The sequence below is a fragment of the Nerophis ophidion genome, linkage group LG09 (assembly GCF_033978795.1).
Source record: "Nerophis ophidion isolate RoL-2023_Sa linkage group LG09, RoL_Noph_v1.0, whole genome shotgun sequence".
NCBI classification, from domain to species: Eukaryota; Metazoa; Chordata; class Actinopteri; order Syngnathiformes; family Syngnathidae; genus Nerophis; species Nerophis ophidion.
This window is the reverse complement of record NC_084619.1, coordinates 14,376,888-14,391,547: the sequence shown is the minus strand read 5'-3', so window position 1 is coordinate 14,391,547 and position 14,660 is coordinate 14,376,888. Positions and strand designations below refer to the sequence as shown.

At 37.2% G+C, this 14,660-nt stretch overlaps 1 protein-coding gene across 2 annotated transcripts in view; it reads left to right on the top strand.

Annotated features, from left to right (window-relative positions):
* The window catches only part of eys (eyes shut homolog), a 722,499-nt gene that overhangs the window by 138,203 nt on the left and 569,636 nt on the right, over positions 1-14,660 (top strand). The window contains exons 10-11 of one of the 2 annotated variants that reach the window (XM_061910381.1): positions 9,934-10,100; positions 10,205-10,458. In XM_061910381.1, the coding sequence (XP_061766365.1) occupies positions 9,934-10,100; positions 10,205-10,458 (421 nt within the window). The remainder of the gene's footprint in view (positions 1-9,933; positions 10,101-10,204; positions 10,459-14,660) is intronic. The other variant, XM_061910382.1, reaches the window with a different exon arrangement.

The window sequence follows — 14,660 nt, the reverse complement described above, 5'->3', positions numbered from 1 at the left end:
AACAATCTGAGGTTATCTTTATTTTTAAGTTATCCCGCCGTGATTTTACCAGTCTGGCCCACTTGGGAGTAGATTTTTCTCCATGTGGTCCCCGTTCTAAAATGAGTTTGACACCCCTGGTTTGAACAGTAACACTGTGTTTGAATTTGGGAAAATAAAACGCCGTACCTAAATAATGAGTCAAATTCCAATAGATGGAGCATGCCACAGTTTAACAATAATAAACATTGGCTATACTTTGGTGTCACATTCATAACCTATTGTTTGCATGTCTAAAAGATAGTTGTTGTGCTAAACAATGCCCAGGCATAAAACTATTAGGTTCTTTGATTTTGTCACGTATACTTATCTTAACATTAGGCTCTCAGCTAAGCTAGGAGAAAACACAAAAGAAAGTAGGAAAAAGTATTATTTTCATATAATCTGTGACATGCCGTGCTCTTTTATCCTGCACTACAACGAGCTAATGCAACAACATTTTGTTCTTATCTGTACTGTAAAGTTCAAATTTGAATGACAATAAAAGGAAGTCTAAGGCTAATAAACGCTGTTAAAAGTAGCTTTTTTTTTTTTTTTTACATAGCGTAGGAATCAATCAGCGAATGTGCAGCTGTACCAAATAGTGACCGGGTGAATCTATGTAGTATTAATGAAGTTTATTTTTGCCTGTGTCTTGAAAAAAAAAAAAAACAGTGGTGACAGCTTTAACATATATATTTTGATATTCCGCATTTCCAAAAGATAGATCATAATACATTTGGGGGGGGGGGGGGGGGGGGTAGCGTGTGGTATCAATTGCAAACCACAATCAAACATTTTGCAGTTACACATAATAACCAGGTTGTAAAAATGCCTGTGGAGCAAAGTGTATGCACAATTTACACTAATGTATATATTAAATACTTATTATCTAAACCAGTGGAGCCCAACCATCGGTCCGAGGAAACATTAAATAATTTATAAACGACTGCATTTTCTCCGATTACAATTTTGCCTGTCCCACGAGACCAGGGGTCTGAAACACCCTAGTGGCTCCCTGGAGCTTTTTCAAAAATGTATGAAAAAGATGGGGCAGAAAAATATATATTTTAGTTTTAATAGGGTTTTTGGAGGCGGACAACATGACACAAACCTCCCTAATTGTTAGAAGTCCCACTGTTTTTTGGCGAGCACTGTTTTGTCCTACTAATTTTGGCGGTCTTTGAACTCAATCAGGGGTGTCCAAACATTTTCCACTGAGGGCCGCACACTGAAAAATCAAAGCAAGTGGGGGCCATTTTGAAATATTTTTGATTTTAAAAACAAATACAAAAATGTTTAAAAATATATACATGTAGGCCTCCACTCAGTCCCCATAGGAATTTGGTCAAAAAAACATTATTATTATTTGTATTATTTTTCAATTTCTGCGATGATGTGGCGACTTGTCCAGGGTGCACTCCGCCTTCTGCCCGATTGTAGCTGAGATAGGCACCAGCGCCCCCCGCGACCCCAAAGGGAATAAGCGGTACAAAATGGATGGATGGATTTTTCAAGTTTTAAATCTCTAGATCAACATTAATAATAACATTGTGCTGAAAATTTTAATTTCCCCTCGGGGATTAATAAAGTATGTCTGATTCTGATTAGGTCATTCTGTCAATATAACATTTTTAAAGATTTAAGTTGTATGCTTTTTTGGTCAAAGAAAACCCTGTTTTTTATGGAAAAAACACAAAATATGCAATATTTTCACCCAATAAAATTTTTAATTGGAATATTTGAGATTGTATAAGAATTGGAGCCTTAAGAAGGTCAATTACTCATAACACCATTTATTTTATTTTTTTTATTTTTGAGCAATGACACTTAAAAACAAATCACATTAAACATTATTGGGATCAAAAAGGGTCCCACATATTAAAGTGTTTAAAAACATAAATTATATTTTTATTTTTACTGTTTACTTTTAACACAATCGTCTCGAGATCACCTTCAGATCTATCCGTCAATTATAAGTTGTATTGTTGTTTATATATGGGAAACACAAAAAATGCAAAATTTTCCCCCAAAAATATCTCAAAGTGGAATATTTAATGTGATTTTTTTTTTGGGAGCCTTGAATAGATTAATAATTCATAACGGCATAGATTTTGATTCATTATTATGTTTTAAAGAAAGAAACAGCCTGCATGGCAGCTTTGTGTTATTAGAGTAATAAACATTGCAATATTTTCTTGTTACATTTCACCTGTTGGCTCTTTCATACCACTTTTTATGTTTTTAATTTTTTTCAATGGTATTTTTAAAATGGTTCCGTGGGGTTGTTAAAAAATTACCTGATGGCCGCAAATGTCCACTGGGCCACACTTTGGACACCCCTGGTTTACTTGTATAACTTTCTTCAATGATTCCAGAGAAAGACATGTTCTATGCCACTCATTATTTTTATGCTGTGTGTAAATGCACAATGGTGAGCTTCGTTAATGTTATTGACTTGTTATGGAGTGCTAATAAAGCATATCTGGCAGTGCATGACTGTAAACTGATCGATGCTAACATGCTATTTAGGCTAGCTTTATTTACATATTGCATCATTATGCCTCACTTGTAGGTATAATTCAGCTAATTTAACTTCCTATGTCCTCTATGTATTTAATTTATATTTGCATGTCTCATGACACATTATCTCTGTAATATTGCCTGCATTTCTGATAGTGGTTTGTGTGGCGTTGTAGACCACAGCAAACGTTACCTAGCTTGCAAAGATTGCACAAACCCTGTTTCCATATTAGTTGGGAAATTGTGTTAGATGTAAATATAAACGGAATACAATGATTTGCAAATCATTTTCAACCCATATTCAATTGAATGCACTACAAAGACAAGATATTTGGTGTTCAAACTGATAAACATTTTTTTGGGGGAAAATAATCATTAACTTTAGAATTTGATGCCAGCAATACGTGACAAATGTGGGTTTGTAATAATTCCACTAGAAGGAGACAGCCTGCCGTTTCCGTTAACTTGGACACACATCTATACCTTTGGCTTTTCTGAGCCAGGAATTTAGAGGAGTTATCTCACCCCCTGAGAAACTTGCGTTTTACTAATGTTTTCCAATGTTGTAAAAATGTGTAGAATAATTATTAAATTTCAACAATTCTGTCAAAGATGATTTTTGTCAGCCTGAGACACGTTTTGATAGTCGGATAATATAGCTTATATAGACACTTATAACGTGTTGTCTTCATTATATCACTTATACAAGACTTTTAAATTTTTGCAGCTTCAGACAAATGTTTTTTTTTTTTTTTTTTTTTTTTTTTGTATTTTTGCTCCAATTTGGCTCTTTCAACGTTTTGGGTTGCCGACCCCTGCACTAGACACACCAATAAGCTTGTTTATAGATGTACAATAAAACTCCTCATAGGAAGATGCTATTTCCTATACTTGTTATAACTTTGTGACATGATGAATGCACATTAATGAACAAATAAAATATAAATGTGACAGATTGTAGCCAAAGGCTGATTTTCATTGCACAGAAACAAGCCCAGGGGCCCCACAAATTCAGTGTTATAGTGCAGTGGTTCTCAAATGGGGGTACTTGAAGGTATGCCAAGGGATACGTGAGATTTTTAAAAAATACTCTAAAAAAAACAATAATTTAAAAATCCTTTATAAATATATTTATTGAATAATACTTCAAGAAAATATGAATGTAAGTTCATAAACTGTGAAAATAAATGCAACAATGAAATATTCAGTGTTGACCATTAGATTTTTGTGGACATGGTCCATAAATATTGATGTCAAAGATTTTTTTTTTTGGTGAAGAAATGTTTAGAATTAAGTTCATGAATCCAGATGAATCTCTATTACAATCCCCAAAGAGGGCACTTTAAGTTGATGATTACTTCTATGTGTAGAAATCTTTATTTATAATTGAATCACTTGTTTATTTTTCAACAAGTTTTTAGTTATTTTTAAATATTTTCTTCCAAATAGTTCAAGAAAGACCACTACAAATGAGCAATATGTTGCACTGTTATACAATTTAATACATCAGAAACTGATGACATAGTGCTGTATTTTACTTATTTATCTCTTTTTTTCAACAAAAAAAAATTTGCTCTGATTAGGAGGTACTTGAATTAAAAAAAATATTAACGGGGGTACATCACTGAAAAAAGTTTGAGAACCACTTTTAGAGGGAGTTGTATTTTTCATGCACTTTTTTTCGCTGTAATTATCTGGCACAAGTGGAAAGTCGGTCTCTGAAAATAATGTCTCCATTAAACGTGGTGCAAAAAATGTTGGGGACCCTTAGTCTAGACCACAAAGTTGTTTTGAATTTAGATTAAAATGGTCATATGTTTCCTTTAATGCCCAAATAGATACATCCACATCATTGTGATATCACACTGTATCCTCTATCACACTGTTTTGCAGTCTTTAAAAACGACTGCAAAACACGGCGTTCTAAACGTTCCAAAACTGCACGCAAGCTCCAGCCAAAATGCGTGAACCTTATGATCTGACAGTTCGGCATTATTTGAGAATAGTATCCAACATTGGAACAACATTTATAAGTCAGAAAAGGCGAAACTCACCCTAAGTCCCTTTTGACAAATGTTGAGTCTAGGTTGCAGGCTATGTTGGCTTCCTCACAGAAAAGCCATCCTGTCAGGACCGTTCAACATTTTAGCAGTTCTAAACATGAATACACTATGCCAGACATCTTTCTTTTTTTTCCCAAAAGAGCTCTTGGGAGGTTTTGCCCTCAGTGGTCATTGATCTTGTCTTGTAAGACATGATTTAGACTCAACGTGGACCAGCGAGTGAATACAGTATAAAGTAAAAATCAGTATTCATGAGTATCATGTCTCTGTAATGAGGCTCATTCTCAGGCTGCCAGGAGGAGGAACTGATTGGAGGCGGTATTGTGAAAAATGCTTGAATTCTTAACCAGGGCAGGCTCAATGCACCATAGGACAAGGAATTACTGAATGATATGTATGTATATATATATATATATATATATATATATATATATATATATATATATATACAGTGACGTGGTGACGTTGGGATATGTTGTGTACCTGTATAAGTGAATGAGGTTACAAGCACACACTCTTTGAGATTTAGTGGGGCCTCTGTTTACATTATTAGCCTGTTGTGTAGGCTACCTGTATAAGTGTAAGAGGTTATAAGCACACACTTAATTGAGATTTACTTGAGCCTTCTGTTTACATTATTAGCATATCTACTGTGGCTAAGCAGACTTTTGCCAAAAGGACAATAATTAATTTGTTGTGGGTTTATCCACTTTAATGCACTTCATTTTTTTTTGGAATGCATGTTTTGTTTGAAGGCCTAATATAAATGAAAAACTTTGTGCTTTCTTTTGAAAAGCAAAGGCTACTGGAATATTAAAAAAATGTCAATATTCAATAAAAAAATTACTTTATTTGAAAAACATGTCTAAATATTTATTCTAGGCTATTTATGCAATATTAAAAAATTGTGAAAAACTGCATTCATTATTCGGTATTCGGCCTTCGGCCAAGCGTTTAAATTTTATTCGGCTTCGGCCACAAATTTTCATTTCGGTGCATATATATATATATATATATATATAGTGGGGCATATATATCAACATCTATGGTCCATAATATCATCGAAAGGTTCAGAGAATCTGGAGAAATCACTCCTTGAAGCAGCATGGCCGGAAACCAACATTGAAAGACTGTGACCTTCGATTCCTCAGACGGCACTGTATCAAAAACCGACATCAATCTCTAAAGGATATCACATGGGCTCAGGAATACTTCAGAAAACCACTGTCACTAAATACAGTTTGGCACTACATCTGTAAGTGCAAGTTAAAGCTCTAGTATGTGAAGCGAAAGCCATTTATCAACAACCGCCAGCAACGCCGCCGGTTTCTCTGAGCCCGAGATCATCTAAAATGGACTGATGCAAAGTGGAAAAGTGTTCTGTGGTCTGATGAGTCCACATTTCAAATTGTGTTTTGAAATATTCGAAATCGTGTCATCCGGACCAAAGGGGAAGCGAACCATCCATACAGTTATCGACGCACAGTTCAAAAGCCAGCATCTGGGATGGTATGGGGGTGCATTAGTGCCCAAGGCACGGGTAACTTACACATCTGTGAAGGCACCATTAATGCTGAAAGGTACATACAGGTTTTGGAACAACATATGCTGCCATCTAAGCGCCATCTTTTTCATGGAAGCTCCTGCTTATTTCAGCAAGACAATGCCAAGCCACATCAAGCACGTGTTTCAACAGCGTGGTTTCGTAAAAAAAAAAAAAAGAGTGCGGGTTCCTGGCCCGCCTGCAGTCCAGACCTGTCTCCCATCGAAAATGTGTGGCGCATAATGAAGCGTAAAATATGACAGCGGAGACCCCCGACTGTTGAACGACTGAAGCTCTACATAAAACAAGAATGGGAAAGAATTCCACTTTCAAAGCTTCAACAATTAGTTTTCTCAGTTCCCAAACATTTATTGATTGAGTATTGTTAAAAGAAAAGGTGATGTTACACAGTGGTGAACCTGCCCTTTTCCACCTACTTTGGCACATGTTGCAGCAATGAAATTCTAGGTTAAATATTATTTGCAAAAAAAATAAATAAAGTTTATGAGTGTAGCTGAGATAGGCGCCAGCGCCCCCCGCGACCCCTAAAGGGAATAAGCGGTAGGAAATGGATGGATGGATGGAGTTTGAAAATCAAATATCTTGTCTTTGTCGTACATTCAATTGAATATGGGTTGAAAATGATTTGCAAATCATTGTATTCCGTTTATATTTACATCTAACACATTTTCCCAACTCATATGGAAACGGGGTTTGTGTATCTATATATATATATATATATAAATATATATATATATATATATATATATAATATAATATAATATGATATATCGTGGTCAAAAGTTGTGAAGAACGTAATGTCATGGCTGTTAAAGTTTCCAATAATTCTACAACTCTTAGTTTTTGGTGATAGAGTGATTGGAGCACATACACAAAATATTCATGCAGTTTGGTTCTTTTATGAATTTATAATGGGTCTACTGAACATGTGACCAAATCTGCTGGGTCAAAAGTATACATACAGCATTGTTAATATTTGGTTACATGTCCCTTGGCAAGTTTCACTGCAATAAGGCGCTTTTGGTAGCCATCCACAAGTTTCTGGTTGAGTTTATGACCACTCCTCTTGACAAAATTGGTGCAGTTCAGCTAAATTTGATGTTTTTTTTACATGGACTTGTTTCTTTAGCATTGTCCACACAGAAGTGTCGATATCTAGATTCCTAGATTGGGATCTAGATAACCACACTTCTGACATTACATGGACGAAGATAAGACCTGTTGGAGGAAAATTGAGCTGTTTGTTTCTTCAGCATTGTCCACATGTTTAAGTCAGGACTTTGGGGAGGCCATTCTAAAACCTTAATTTTAACCTGATTCAGCCTTTCCTTTACCACTTTTGACGTGTGTTTGGGGTCATTGTCCTGTTGGAACACTGAACTGGGTCTAAGACCCAAACTCCGGGCTGAGGATTGTAGTTTGTACTGAAGAATTTGGAGGTAATCCTCCTTTTTCATTGTCCCATTTAAAGCACCAATACCATTGGCAGCAAAACAGCAACAGAGCATAACACTACCACCACCATGCTTGATGGTAGGTGTAGTGTTCCTGGGATTAAAGACCTACCTTTTCTCCTCAAAACATATTGCTGGGTACTGTGGTCAAACAACTCAATTTGTGTTTCATCTTTTTTGATTGATTGAAACTTTTATTAGCAGATTGCACAGTACACTACATATTCCGTACAGTTGACCACTAAATGGTAACACCCGAATAAGTTTATCAACTTGTTTAAGTCGGGGTCCACATTAAACAATTCATGGTATTCATGGTATCTGACCACATACCTTTCCTCCAGAGAGTCTCATCTTTGTCAATGTGATGTCAGAAATGTGGACAATGCTGAAGAAACAAGTCCATGTCAGAAAACCAACACATTTTGCTGAACTACACTGCAATATTAACATTGTGTATGTATACTTTTGACCCAGCAGATTTGGTCACATTTTCAGTAGACCCATAATAAGTTCATAAAAGAACCAGCACGGGTGGAAACAGGGGTTAGTGCATGTGCCTCACAATACGAATGTCCTGAGTTGTCCTGGGTTCAATCCCGGGCTCGGGATCTCTCTGTGTGGAGTTTGCATGTCCTCCCCGTGACTGCGTGGGTTCCCTCCTGGTACTCAGGCTTCCTCCCCCTCCAAAGACATGCACCTGTGGATAGGTTGATTGGCCACACTAAATTGGCCTTAGTGTGTGAATGTGAGTGTGAATGTTGACTGTCTTTCTGTGTTGGCCCTGCGATGAGAGGGCGACTTGTCCTGGCAGTACCCCGCCTTCCGCCCGAATGCAGCTGGGATAGGCTCCAGTGACCCCCCCGCGACCCCGAACGTGACAAGCAGTAGAAATGGATGGATGGATGGGTTTTTGGTCACCAACAAGTATGTGCTCCAATCACTCTATCACAAAAAAATAAGGGTTGTAGAAAGTATTGCAAACTCAAGAATAGCCATGACATTATGTTCTTTACAAGTGTAAGTAAACTTTTGATCGCGACTGTATACATGTGTATATACATATCTATGTGCACATATATATATATATATATATATCAGTGACGTGCTGTCAGGGGAGGCAAGTGAGGCAGTGCCTCACCTGCCACCAGGTGGCTTGACCATGATATGTTCCAAAACAAAGTAACAAAATAAAATACGTTTTAATATTTCCCATTTGGTTTATGCTTTCTATGTGATTTTGGTGTGGTTCCTGTATATTTTGATAATTTTCACGGTCAAAATCGTGGAAATTCCATGTTTCCTGATCAAAACAATGCAGTAGATGAGAAGTGAGGCAGATACAGGCGGTGCCTCCACGTCTACACACAGTGTGTATTGGGCGTGCATGCGAGGGGGCGCATGCTTGTTGCCACATGGAAAAGGCAGGTCTTGAGGCAGCAAGTACCTCTGCCTCAAGGTAGGGGGTGATATATTGTTAACTTGCAGTTCAATGCTTCAGCAGTACTCTGACTCGCCACACTGGGAGAAGTGGGGGCGCTCAAGCTAGCAGACACAGGTCTCTCCAGTGGAAGCCAGCATTTTTTTCTTTTCTTTTTTTTAACTGTATTTATAACTAACATGGCATTTTTATTAGAGTAAACCAGCGTTTGTGAGTGTTTTTTGTCAGATGCAAAAATATTGTTTAATTTCTTGGAATGAAATTGAATTAAATGAATGTTTTTGCTAATATGGAGGATTATTTACTGTATCCTAGATTAAAAACCTCTCTAAACTGGACTTTAAGACAAAATAAATGTGGTCATACAAAGTACGTTGTCATGGAGGATAGCTATTGTTGCTTCAGATACAAATACAGAAAGGTAATATACACTCACAATACTTGATTTATTGTGTTAAAAGCAAATAGGACCAAAAAGTGTTTAATAGCAACTTTTATCAAATAGTTTTTGGACCCATTTTGGACCCGTTATCATAATAGCATTATGATAACGTTTTTATGAAAGTGAATAACTCCCTTTTTTTTCCTGTTACTCTAATGTGCAACCTAAATCCACAATGACTAGAGCTGCACATATAAATTTAAGTAAAAAAAAAAAAAAAAAAAAAAGGAAGACAAAAAAGCATGTATGCCTCACCTGGTGTTTAGTTCACCGCACGTCACTGATGTATATATGTGTATATGTATATGTATGTATTTGTATATACAAATATATGTGTGTGTATATATATATACATATATGTGTATGTATAATTATTAATATGATATTGTAAATAAAGAATTCATGTGTAACAGCTCTCTATCTATCAGCAGCCATGTGCCAACGGAGGGCGATGTGTGTTGAACAGCGCCAACAGCTACACTTGTATCTGCACACCAGGCTGGTCGGGCCATAACTGTCGCACCAATGTCAATGACTGCGTTCAACATTGGTGTCAAAACGGCGCTAGCTGTGTAGATGAGATTGATGGTTACAGGTTAGTGTACACATTTGACAAACATCTGACGTTCAACATCCTCGTTTTTAACAGTTCATCATGCAATATTTGGCAGTAAGAAATCCTCCTCAATCTCTTCCCAGCTGTCATTGTCCCATGGGATTCTCCGGCTCCTTCTGTGAAGAAGACATAGACTTCTGTGTGGGTCATGGCTGCTCTAAGCATGGTGTTTGCGTGGACCAGCGGTTGAACTTCACCTGCCAGTGCGCGCTCGGGTTTGAAGGGGCGCTGTGTGAAACGGAAACCGATGAATGCGGCAGCTTCCCCTGTGCAAACGAGGCCACGTGCGAGGATCTTGTCGGTGATTATCGCTGCCATTGTTCCCCAGGTTTTGAAGGTAAGAAGACATTTCATAATACAGTGGGGCAAAAAAGTATTTAGTCAGCCACCGATTGTGCAAGTTCTCCCACTTAAATGATGACAGAGGTCTGTAATTTTCATCATAGATACACTTCAACTGTGAGAGACAGAATGTTGAAAAAAAAATCCAGGAATTCACATTGTAGGAATTTAAAAAATTATATTTGTAAATTATGGTGGAAAATAAGTATTTGGTCAACCTTTCAAAGCTCTCACTGATGGAAGGAGGTTTTGGCTCAAAACCTCACGATACATGGGCCCATTCATTCTTTCCTTAACACAGATCAATCGTCCTGTACCCTTAGCAGAAAAAAAGCCGCAAAGCATGATGTTTCCACCCCCATGCTTCACAGTAGGTGTGGTGTTTTTGGGATGCAACTCAGTATTCTTCTTCCTCCAAACACAACGAGTTGAGTTTATACCAAAAAGTTGTATTTTGGTTTCATCTGACCACATGACATTCTCCCAATCCTCTGCTGTATCATCAATGTATCCATTTTGGTGTAAACTCAACTTGTCGTGTTTGGAGGAAGAATAATACTGAGTTGAATCCCAAGAACACCATACTTACTGTGAAGCATGGGGGTGGAAACATCATGCTTTGGGGCTGTTTTTCTGCTAAGGGGACAGGACGATTGATTTTTGTTAAGGAAAGAATGAATGGGGCCATGTATCGTGAGATTTTGAGCCGAAACCACCTTCCATCAGTGAGAGCTTTGAATTATTGACCAACTACTTATTTTACACTATAATTTCCAAATAAATTCTTTAAAATTCTTACAATGTGAATTCCTGCATTTTTTTTCCACATTCTGTCTCTCACAGTTGAAGTGTACCTTTGATGAAAATTACAGACCTCTGTCATCATTTTAAGTGGGAGAACTTGCACAATCGGTGGCTGACTAAATACTTTTTTGCCCCACTCTAAGTATAAAATCATGTAGGTCAAGCTGTATTTTCACAAATTAAAACAGCTTTTAGGTATGTTCATTATGTTTTGCTGACATGCTTTTATCCAAATACCCCAAAGACCAACAACTCAAATACACTCCTAAAAATTGCCCTGTAAAAGGGGAACTGTATGTTTTTTTATGTTGCCTATAATTCACAATCTTTATGTAAGACATGCCCAGTTATGTTTTTCTTTTTTTATGCATTCTAACGAGTAAACAAATGAGAGCAAAAGTGCACTTACAATGCAGTAGTAGTCGCTCTATTATGCCTATAAATCGCTTAAAAAACATCCAAACACCTCCTTCATGGTCACTACTGCCTAGTTTCTCTTGTTTTATTCTTATTTTACTGTTATATTTTTATTCCCATTGTTGCTTTTTATTTTTATTCTTATTGTAATATTTTTCTATTTTGTTTCTATTTATACCCCCATTATTTACTTTTTAAATTTGATCTCAATTTTGTACTCTGCTGCTGGAATTTTAATTTTCCTGAATGAATTAATAAAGTTCTATCTATCTATCTATCTATCTATCTATCTATCTATCTATCTATCTATCTATCTATCTATCTATCTATCTATCTATCTATCTCTGTCTCTCTCTCTCTCTCTCTCTCTATCTATCTATCTATGATTATTTATATAGCCCTAAATAATTAGTGTCTCAAAGGGCACAAACCACTACGACATCCTCGGTAGGGCCCACATCTATCTATCCATCTATCTATCTATCTATCTATCTATGATTATTTATATAGCCCTAAATAACTAGTGTCTCAAAGGGCCTGCACAAACCACAACACAAAGCACAACACAAACCACTACGACATCCTCAGTAGGGGCCACATCCATCTATCTATCTATCTATCTATCTATCTATCTATCTATCTATCTATCTATCTATCTATCTATCTATCTATCTATCTATCTATCTATCTATCTATCAACGCTTTATACACACGCTGTGAGTTTACATATAATGTAGTAAGAGGCACATACTAAATAACCTGTAATATTTTCAATTTTTGCTCATTTTAACCATACGGTGGCGCCTTAATTTCATAGCTGCATCATGTTTGATTTTTACCTTCAACGTCAAAACTGACGACAACTCATGCAGACTTCATGAAAACCAACATACATAATTAAACATCACTCACTGTACAATGTCTTCCCTCACTGCAATGAGTTAGGACATTGGAATATATTTTTCGATTAGATGACGAATTACTCGTAATCTCAATGATGGGTTACAAATTCACCATCTCTGGGTCTAAGTTGGCTGTTAAAGTTGACCAAATTCTCTGTTTATGTCCATCATTTTACTATCCAGGTGAAAGGCATGATTAATAATCTAGAATAAACTTAAAGTTTGTCTTTGTCTAAGTCTAATGTCGAAGTCTAAAGTCAGTGCTTGTTCCACATTCCATGTAATATCGTACATTGGTGCGGCGGTCGGTGTTCGGGATGTCACATGGTGCAAAGTGTGCCTTCCAATCAGATTTATACCAGCTTTGTACTCAGCAGCTGGAATAAGAATATCATATGGTACAAGAGCCACACAATGGCCACCCTTCCATTGAGTCACAAAGGCCAGAGGAAAATTACCTTTGGTAGGAGAGCGAGCGAGAGAAAGAGAGAGCATAGCCTGGGGATGTCAGGCTCTTCGTTCTATGAGCTCTCCGTGCTCAGAGGTCTGAAATAGCACAAGAGGCCGAACCTAGTGGAGCCTTAAATTTGTCAGTAATGACTTTATTTAATTCCAGCCTTAACTCTTCCCCAGGGGATAGTAAAACTGAGGATACACCATTTATGCATCTATACCAGCAGTAGCATGTTGAATACATACAAACCCCGTTTCCATATGAGTTGGGAAATTGTGTTAGATGTAAATATAAACGGAATACAATGATTTGCAAATCATTTTCAACTCATATTCAATTGAATGCACTACAAAGACAAGATATTTGATGTTAAAACTCAAAAACTTTATTTTATTTTTTTTCTTGCAAATAATAATTTACTTAGAATTTCATGGCTGCAACACTTGCCAAAGTAGTTGGGAAAGGGCATGTTCACGACTGTGTTACACCACCTTTTCTTTAAAAAATACTCAAACGTTTGGGAACTGAGGAAACTAATTGTTGAAGCTTTAAAAGTTAAATTCGTTCTCATTCTTGTTTTATGTAGAGCTTCAGTCAGTCAACAGTCCGGGGTCTCTGCTGTCGTATTTTACGCTTCATAATGCGCCACACATTTTCTTTGGGAGACAGGTCTTGACTGCAGGCGGGCCAGGAAAGTACCCGCACTCTTTTACTACGAAACCACGCTGTTGTAACACGTGGCTTGGCATTATCTTGCTGAAAAAAGCAGGGGCGTCCATGATAACGTTGCTTGGATGACAACATATGTTGCTCCAAAACCTGTATGGACCTTTCAGCATTAATGGTGCCTTCACAGATGTGTAAGTTACCAATATTTTGGGCACTAATGCACCCCCATACCATCACAGATGCTTGCTTTTGAACTTTTCGCCTATAAGAATCCGGATGGTTATTTTCCTCTTTGTTCCAGAGGAAACCACGTCCACAGTTTCCAAATATAATTTTAAATGTGGAATCATCAGACAACAGAACACTTTTCCACTTTGCATCAGTCCATCTTAGATTCGCTCGGGCCCAGCGAAGCCAGCGGCGTTCCTTGGTGTTGTTGATAAATGGCTTTGGCTTTGCATAGTAGAGTTTTAACTTGCACTTACAGATGTAGCAACCAACTGTAGTTACTGACAGTTGTTTTATGAAGTGTTCCTGAGCCCATGTGGTGATATCCTTTACACATTGATGTCGGTTTTTGATGCAGTACCGCCTGAGGGGTCAAAGGTCTGTAATATCATCGCTTACGAGTAGTGATTTTTCCAAATTCTCTGAACCTTTTGATGATTTTACGGACCGTAGATGTTAAAATCCCTAAATTCCTTGCAATAGCTCGTTGAGAAATGTTGTTCTAAAACTGTTCGACAATTTGCTTACAAATTGGTGACCCTCGCCCCATCCTTGTTTGTGAATTACTTAGCATTTCATGGAAGCTGCTTTTATACCCAATCATGGCACCCACCTGTTCCCAATTAGCCTGCACACCTGTGGGATGTTCTAAATAAGTGTTTGATGAGCATTCCTCAACTTTATCAGTATTTATTGCCACCATTCCCAACTACTTTGTCACGT